The sequence below is a fragment of the Lethenteron reissneri genome, unplaced genomic scaffold (genome assembly GCF_015708825.2).
Source record: "Lethenteron reissneri isolate LAM-NWPU_2019-01 unplaced genomic scaffold, ASM1570882v1 scaffold_672, whole genome shotgun sequence".
Classification (NCBI taxonomy): domain Eukaryota; kingdom Metazoa; phylum Chordata; class Hyperoartia; order Petromyzontiformes; family Petromyzontidae; genus Lethenteron; species Lethenteron reissneri.
This window is the reverse complement of record NW_026892194.1, coordinates 15,064-23,899: the sequence shown is the minus strand read 5'-3', so window position 1 is coordinate 23,899 and position 8,836 is coordinate 15,064. Positions and strand designations below refer to the sequence as shown.

The window sequence follows — 8,836 nt, the reverse complement described above, 5'->3', positions numbered from 1 at the left end:
GCCTTGTATACAGGATGTCGTGGGTTCCATCCGACCCCTGACGCCTGCTGTGTATTTGAAGTTTGCGTGTCTCTCTCTCATCATCATCACGGTGGCCAGGAGATGTTAACTACCTCGCCTTGTATACAGGATGTCGTGGGTTCCATCCGACCCCTGACGCCTGCTGTGTATTTGAAGTTTGCGGTCTCTCTCTCTCATCATCATCACGGTGGCCAGGAGATGTTAACTACCTCGCCTGGTATACAAGAGGTCGTAGGTTCGATCCCGACCCTGACGCCTGCTGCTGTATATTTGGAGTTTGCGTTTGCGACCCTGGTGCGGCCGGGTACGGCTAGGCCGTGAGTCACTGGTGAGTCACCGTTTGTCACTCATTTCCCAACGTCTTGTCTCTTCTCACAATTCAAGTTCCTAGAATCAACCCACCCGCGCCTGCAACATAGCTTCATCCCAGAGGTCGCAATCAGGTACCCGATACCCGTACCGTACCCGGCCGGGTAGGGTACAGGTACGGCCGGGTACGGGTACGGGTACCCGTTTGCGACCCTGGTGCGGCCGGGTACGGGTACGGGTAGGCCGTGAGTCACTGGTGAGTAACCGTTTGTCACTCATTTCGGGTAGGGTACGGGTAGCGTACGGGTATCCGTACCCGGCCAGGTACGGGTACCCGTTTGCGACCCTGGTGCGGGTACGGGTACGGGTAAGGAATCAAAACCCGTTTGCGACCTCTGGTCAGCTCCCACCCAGAATCGAACGCGTGTAGGCCATGTTCACGGGAAGGTTTATTGATTGACACCCAACGACTCGCGTAGAAAAAGCCACGAGACCCCCCCAACCCCAGAAAAAGCGTCAAACACGGAGCGCCGTGTGTGCACACGCACAGAGATCGAGTGAGAGAGTAGAGAGATACAGAGGTGGTAGAGAGAGATAGAGAGAGATAGAGCGATAGATAATAACACTGGTCAACAACAACAACAAAAACATTTTTTTTCTGGCCTGGACTTTTGCAGCTGTTCTAGACTAATTTCAAGGTGCCAATTCCAAATCTGATCTCAGATTTGCTCTATCACATCTCATTTTTATGCTATCGGCATACCCCATTTTCATTGATTTTACCCGAAATTAACTCTGTCACTTATGATTGCAAGTTGTTGCGAGTCAGTGACTGCTTTAGTGTTAAAATATGGTGCTGTATTTTTAGGATAGTGTTTTTATAATATTTTATGTAGTAAATATGGTGCTGTATTTTTAGGATAGTGTGTTTATAATATCATTTTATGTAGATAAATATGGTGCTGTATATTTAGGATAGTGTGTTTATAATATCATTTTATGTAGATAAATATGGTGCTGTATTTTTAGGATAGTGTGTTTATAATATCATTTTATGTAGATATCCGTATTTAAATTTTTCTTCTGCAGTTTTTATTGAAAAGGCAATATTTGATATCTCAAAAACCTGATGTGATAGAAAAAAACTGATACCAGATTTGGAATCAGCACCCCAAAATAACCTTAAAACCGTTGTAATACCTTATGCCAGAAAAAGTGTGTTGACCAGATTTGGAATCAGCACCCCAAAATTACCTTAAAATCGTCGGAATACCTTATGCCAGAAAAAGTGTGTTGACCAGTGTAGTATTTGCGTTTATATTATAGTTTGGATTCATCGTCGTGGTCAGTCTTAGCCATGGTCTAGCCACCGTTGGATGAGGGCCTCTACTCTCCGCCTGGTACATTTCACTAAAAGTCGATTCGAATTCTCTATTTTGATATTTCGACGCGGGGTTTAAAGCCGCGCGGTTTTTGTTAAACGGAGTTTTTATTTTATGTTTAAAGAGGCAAAAGGCGCATCCCTGCAAAGTGCTCGTATCAACGCCCACTGCTGCCAGCGGAAGAACGCCTCCTCCGCTCGAGAGGAGCTTTGGCCTACTCTTCCGCGTCGACCACGGCATCTAGTGGAGATAGGAGACGAGAGGAGAGAGGGGGAGGGTGGGAAGGCCCCCCTCATCCCACGGTGGCTTGCTGATTGCCGGTCCGGTCTTCGAAGGAGCTCAGTAGATTTTGTCGGCGCACTGGCAGGAGGCGGGGCAGGAGGCGCGCACGATGCGGCCGTACAGCGTGTCGCCGCAGCCCAGCGTGCTCTTCATGAGCGCGCAGTTGGAGTAGGAGTCGGTGAAGGGGCACGCGTTGGCTGCGTCACAGAGAAGGGGCAAGCGACGGACGCGTCTGAGGGTGAGCCCCCGGGGGGCGGGGCTTAGAAGCAGGAGGACAAAAAATTCACGCGGAGAGACCTCGGTTGATGCGGTAGTGGTGGTAGTGGAGTTGGTAGTAGTGGCGGTAGTAGTGGTAATAGTGGTGGTGGTGGTAGTGGTAGTAGTGGTGGTGGAAGTGGTAGTAGTGGTGGTGGTAGTGGTAGTAGTGGCAGTAGTAGTGGTAGTAGTGGTGGTGGTAGTAGTGGTGGTGATGGTAGTAGTGGTGGTGGTAGTGGTGGTAGTAGTGGTGGTAGTGATGGTGGTAGTAGTGGTGGTGGTAGTTAGTAGTGATAGTAGTGGTGGGAGTAGGTAGTGGTGCGTGAGTGAGTGAGTGAGTGAGCGCGTGAGTGAGTGAGTGAATGAGCGCGTGAGTGTATGAGTGAGTGAGTGAGCACGTGAGTGAGTGCGTGAGTGAGTGGGTGAGTGCGTGAGCGTGTGAGTGAGCGCGTGAGTGAGTGCGCGAGTGAGCGCGTGAGTGAGTGAATGAGCGTGTGAGTGTATGAGTGAGTGAGCGCGTGAGTGAGTGCGTGAGTGAGTCAATGAGCGTGTGCGTGTATGAGTGAGCGCGTGAGTGTATGAGTGGGTGTGAGTGAGCGCGTGAGTGCGTGAGTGAGTCAATGAGCGTGTGCGTGTATGAGTGAGTGCGTGAGCATGTGAGTGAGCGCGTGAGTGAGTGCGCGAGTGAGTGCGTGAGTGTATGAGTGGGTGAGTGAGTGAGCGAGTGAGTGTAAGGCAGGAGGGAGGGCTCACTGCACAGCTTGTTGGTGCAGTTCTTGGGGCAGGACTTGCACGCCGGGCCGCTGTCGTAGGGGCGCGTGAGTCGAGTGTTCAGGTTGCCGCTGCGGGGGATGCAACACGGGGGGGGGGGCGGATCGCCGTCAACATCACTGCATAGCCGCCGTAGCAATCAATCTCATCGCAAAGTATTTCTATACGGGGACTCCTCTACTTACGAACGAATCAGCTTCCAAAAGGTCTGTTCATAAGTCAGTTGAACACGTGTGAGGCTTTCGCGACCAATATTATTCATAATCAACGTTTTTGGGTTTAGATCGCGTTATTTATAAATGTGTCGTAACCCTCCACCAACCGACACGACCAATCAGTGAAAAAGTGTCACGTTGACAAAAGACAAATAGTTCACTGCTTTAGCCCACCGGTGTGTTGAAGCGTGAAACCACAACATTTACAATTTTTGAGTACGACGTTTCGCTGGTAATTGCATCCAGCATCATCGGGCAATTCGCCAGAATGGTGAGGCTCTGCTCTGTCCATACTTTACTCCTGTCGATTTCAAACGCGTTGTACGGCGTGTACACTAGACACGGGGAATGGCTTTAAAAGTGTTTAATCTCCTTTAGATGTAGATGTCACTGGTTCATCACGTTCTGCAGATGTAGATGCCACTGGTTCATAACGTTATGCAGATGTAGATGCCACTGGTTCTTCACGTTCTGCAGATGTAGATGCCACTGGTTCATAACGTTATGCAGATGTAGATGCCACTGGTTCTTCACGTTCTGCAGATGTAGATGCCACTGGTTCATAACGTTCTGCAGATGTAGATGCCACCGGTTCTTCACGTTCTGCAGATGTAGATGCCACTAGTTCTTCACGTTCTGCAGATGTAGATGCCACTAGTTCATAACGTTATGCAGATGTAGATGCCACTGGTTCATCACGTTCTGCAGATGTAGATGCCACTAGTTCTTCACGTTCTGCAGATGTAGATGCCACTGGTTCATCACGTTCTGCAGATGTAGATGCCACTAGTTCTTCACGTTCTGCAGATGTAGATGCCACTAGTTCATAACGTTATGCAGATGTAGATGCCACTGGTTCATCACGTTCTGCAGATGTAGATGCCACTAGTTCATAACGTTCTGCAGATGTAGATGCCACTAGTTCTTCACGTTCTGCGATGTAGATGCCACTGGTTATTCACGTTCTGCAGATGTAGATGTTACTGGTTCTTCACGTTCTGCAGATGTAGATGCCACTAGTTCTTCATGTTCTGCAGATGTAGATGCCACTAGTTCTTCACGTTCTGCAGATGTAGATGCCACTAGTTCTTCACGTTCTGCAGATGTAGATGCCACTGGTTCTTCACGTTCTGCAGATGTAGATGCCACTGGTTCTTCACGTTCTGCAGATGTAGATGCCACTGGTTCTTCGCGTTCTGCAGATGTAGACGCCACTGGTTCTTCGCGTTCTGCAGATGTAGATGCCACTGGTTCTTCACGTTCTGCAGATGTAGATGCCATTGGATCTTCACGTTCTGCAGATGTAGATGCCACTGGTTCTTCACGTTCTGCAGATGTAGATGCCACTGGTTCTTCATGTTCAGCAGATGTAGATGCCACTGGTTCTTCACGTTCTGCAGATGTAGATGCCACTGGATCTTCACGTTCTGCAGATGTAGATGCCACTGGTTCTTCACGTTCTGTAGATGTAGATGCCACTGGTTCTTCACGTTCTGCAGATGTAGATGCCACTAGTTCTTCACGTTCTGCAGATGTAGATGCCACTGGTTCTTCACGTTCTGTAGATGTAGATGCCACTGGTTCTTCACGTTCTGTAGATGTAGATGCCACTGGTTCTTCACGTTCTGCAGATGTAGATGCCACTGGTTCTTCGCGTTCTGCAGATGTAGATGCCACTGATTCTTCGCGTTCTGCAGATATAGATGCCACTGGTTCTTCACGTTCTGCAGATGTAGATGCCACTAGTTCTTCACGTTCAGCAGATGTAGATGCCACTAGTTCTTCACGTTCTGCAAATGTAGATGCCACTGGTTCTTCACGTTCTGTAGATGTAGATGCCACTGGTTCTTCACGTTCTGCAGATGTAGATGCCACTGGTTCTTCGCGTTCTGCAGATGTAGATGCCACTGGTTCTTCACGTTCTGCAGATGTAGATGCCACTAGTTCTTCACGTTCTGCAGATGTAGATGCCACTGGTTCTTCGCGTTCTGCAGATGTAGATGCCACTGGTTCTTCACGTTCTGCAGATGTAGATGCCACTGGCTCTTCACGTTCTGCAGATGTAGATGCCATCACCGCCATAGATTACGTGGCAGTTGAACTTACGACTCTCGGTCCGAACAGGCAACTGGACATACGGACCGGGTGTGTTCGTATCTCTGAAAGTGCGTAAGTCGAATTGTTCGTAAGTAGACGAGTCCCTGTACGTTGCATCGCCTCATTGCAAGGCGCTGCTGTACAACAACAATCGTAACATTGCACGACCGATGATAGTGGTCGAGATAGAGAGAGTGTGGGAGGGCGGGGGGAGTTGGGGTTGGGGTTGGGGGGGTACAGCCCCCCAGCTCCCCCAGCGTTGTAATAGTCTCACGCTGGGCAGTAGTGGCACACGTAAAGGTACTTGGCAGAGGCCTCGCAGTAGTTGACGGCGCAGCCAACTTGGTAGGAGCTGTACCACACCACCTGCACGCACGCACGTGGCACGGGGCAGCGACGGGTTAAAGCGCAGCACCTGCAAGTGCACCGCTCGCTCGCACCAAACTGCTGGGGTGGTGGTGGTGGTGGGCGGTGGGAGATCGAGAGAGCGCCCCCCCCCCCACCACTACTACAACTACCTCCCACCACCCACTACCACCCACTACCACCACTACCACCACCACCCACCACCACCACCACCCACTACCACCCCACCCCCCATCACCACCACCTCCCACCACCAGAGGGTGCGGCGATTTGATGGGTTGTGCTGCACTTGTGGTGGTGGTGTTAGTTGTGGTGGTAGTGGTGGTAGTTGTGGTGGTGTTGTGGTGGTGGTGGTGTTATTTGTGGTGGTGGTGGTGGTGGTGGTGATAGTTGTGGTGGTGTTAGTTATGGTGGTGTTAGTTGTGGTGGGGTGGTAGTTGTGGTGGTGTTAGTTGTGGTGGTGGTGGTGGTGTTAGTTGTGGTGGTGGTTTTAGTTATGGTGGTGTTATTTGTGGTGGTGGTGGTGTTAGTTGTGGTGGTATTAGTTGTGGTTGTGGTGTTAGTTGTGGTGGTGTTATTTGTGGTGGTGGTGGTGTTAGTTGTGGTGGTGGTGATATTAGTTGTGGTGGTGGTGTTAGTTGTGGTGGTATTAGTTGTGGTGGTGGTGTTAGTTGTGGTGGTATTAGTTGTGGTGGTGGTGTTAGTTGTGGTGGTGTTATTTGTGGTGGTGGTGGTGTTAGTTGTGGTGGTGGTGATATTAGTTGTGGTGGTGGTGTTAGTTGTGGTGGTGTTAGTTGTGGTGGTGGTGGTGTTAGTTGTGGTGGTGGTGATATTAGTTGTGGTGTTAGTTGTGGTGGTGTTAGTTGTGGTGATGTTAGTTGTGGTGGTGTTAGTTGTGGTGGTGGTGTTAGTTGTGGTGGTGGTGTTAGTTGTGGTGGTGTTAGTTGTGGTGGTGGTGTTAGTTGTGGTGGTGTTAATTGTGGTGTTAGTTGTGGTGGTGTTAGTTGTGGTGGTGGTGGTGGTGTTATTTGTGGTGGTGGTGGTGTTAGTTGTGGTGGTGGTGGTGGTTTTTGTGTTGGTGGTGGTGTTAGTTGTGGTGGTGTGGGGAGCGGTAGTGTAGCGGTTAGCGCGCTGCGCTACAAACCCGGCCACCCGAGTTCAATTCCCACTCGCGGCCAACACCCAGTGACGATTTATCTGAACCGGTCGTGGGCCTCCCCTAGGTCGACTCAGCCTCAAACGAGTACGTGGGTGGCGGTGTGTAAACATCGCCACTGGGGAGACTTCGCATGGCCGCACACACCCAGGCAGCACACCACGTCCAGTATACAACTCGCTATGGACTGTGGCTACTGCCGGTCACGTGCCGACTTCTCCCAGTCTACCCAGAAAGCATCACCACACACACCACGCAGCATACACACACACACCACACACACCACACACACCACACACCACCACACACACCACACACACCCCACACACACCACACACACCACACCACACCACACACACCACACACACCACACCACACACACCACACACACACACCACACACACCACACACACCACACACACCACACCACCCACACACCACACCACACCACCACACAAACACCCACACCACACACACCACACCACCACACACACCACCACACACACCACACCACACACACACCACACCACACACCCCACCACACCACCACACACACCCACCACACACACCAACACACCACGCAGCATACCGCACAGCACACACACACACACACACCACGCAGCACACTACGTACACCACGCAGCACACCACTCCGCACCTGAGTGTAGTGGCCGATCATGCCATGATCCCCCAGTCTACCCAGAAAGCATCACCACACACACACCACGCAGCATACCACGCAGCATACCGCACAGCATACCACACAACACCCACACACCACACACCACACACACCACACACACCACACACACCACACACACCACACACACACCACACACACCACACACACCACACACACCACACACACACCACGCAGCACACCGCGTTCCGCACCTGAGTGTAGTGGCCGATCATGCCGGGCCCCTTGGCTCCCTTGCCGAACTCGAAGCCGGGGCTGACCACCTCGCTGTGCCAGTCGCGCACCGCGTAGTCCCAGGTGAAGGGCGCGCTCGAGATGAACAGGTTCTCGCCGCAGGTGAACGCTGGTGCGGGGGGTGGTGGGGGGGTGAGGGTGTGGTGGTGGTGGTGGTGGTGTGGGTGGTGTGGAGTAGGGTGGTGGTGGGTGGTGGTGGGGAGTAGGGGTGGTGGTGGGTGGGTGGGTGGGTGGAGGGGGTGGTGGTGGTGTGGTGGTGGGTGTGGGAGTGGTGGTGGGTGGGTGGTAGGGAGTGGGGGTGGTGGTGGTGGTGGTGGGTGGTGGGTGGGTGGGTGGTGGGGGGTGGTGGTGGGTGGTGGTGGTGGGGAGTGGGGGTGGGGGGGTGTGGGTGGTGGTAGGTGATGGGTGGTGGGGAGGTGGGGTGGTGTGGTGTGGTGGTGGTAGTGGGTGGGAGGTGGTGGGGAGGTGGGGTGGTGTGGTGGGGGGTGGTGGAGGGTTTCGACGCATTTATACTTACGCGATCTAACCCAAAAACCTTATTTATGAACCTATTCTTATTAATTCATCATTTTTTAATACTGGAAAAAAAGATCCCCTAGATGTAACTGCTCCACCAGATGTATAAATACACTGATACTTGCGTTGACTTTGAACTGTTCGCCCATTGGTGTTGTTCTGTGGTCTAACACCGGCGGTGAGACAATGCCATCAACAAGGCTTTCTGCCTCTGAGTGGAGGCCAATCAGTTTCAAAGACAATGCAAACATTCTATTATACTGGTAGGAACCTCCTGGTTACACCAGCCCACAGGGGATTATTGTGTCCGTCCGTCGTGCATCCAAAAATGGGAGGGGAGGGGCTGGGTGGGGGTAGGAGGGGTGGGGCTGGGTGGGGAGGGGTTGGTCACCCCGTGGTGTCCTTATAAAACTCAACGTTTAACCTACTCACGCCGGCTTGTGCCCGCCCTCACAGTGGGGCATATTTGCGGAATACACCACGCCGCCGTTGACCCTGGCTATTGACCGAGCAGCCCAACGTTCCTACCAGC

The 8,836-nt window shown here is 52.0% G+C and overlaps 1 protein-coding gene across 1 annotated transcript; it reads right to left on the bottom strand.

Annotated features, from left to right (window-relative positions):
- Window positions 1-2,020: 2,020 nt before the first annotated feature.
- LOC133340057 (cysteine-rich secretory protein 3-like) lies at window positions 2,021-8,453 on the bottom strand. The gene is made up of 5 exons (XM_061548137.1): window positions 8,426-8,453; window positions 7,749-7,897; window positions 5,607-5,698; window positions 3,003-3,091; window positions 2,021-2,191 (listed from the first exon to the last, which is right to left on the bottom strand). The coding sequence occupies exons 1-5, from the start codon at window positions 8,451-8,453 to the stop codon at window positions 2,052-2,054; spliced, it is 498 nt and encodes a 165-aa protein (XP_061404121.1). The 3' UTR covers window positions 2,021-2,051.
- Between the last annotated feature and the right edge of the window lie 383 nt (window positions 8,454-8,836).

Bases quoted from the DNA above. Each gene is read 5' to 3' on its own strand.
- LOC133340057 (XM_061548137.1), bottom strand. From the start codon at position 8,453: ATGGGCGAACAGTTCAAAGTCAACGCAA. The intron at 5,699-7,748 runs GTGCGGAACGCG...GCGTGCGTGCAG, and splicing joins TGATCGGCCACTACACTCAG to GTGGTGTGGTACAGCTCCTA. The intron at 3,092-5,606 runs GTGAGACTATTA...CATCCCCCGCAG, and splicing joins GTGTGCCACTACTGCCCAGC to CGGCAACCTGAACACTCGAC.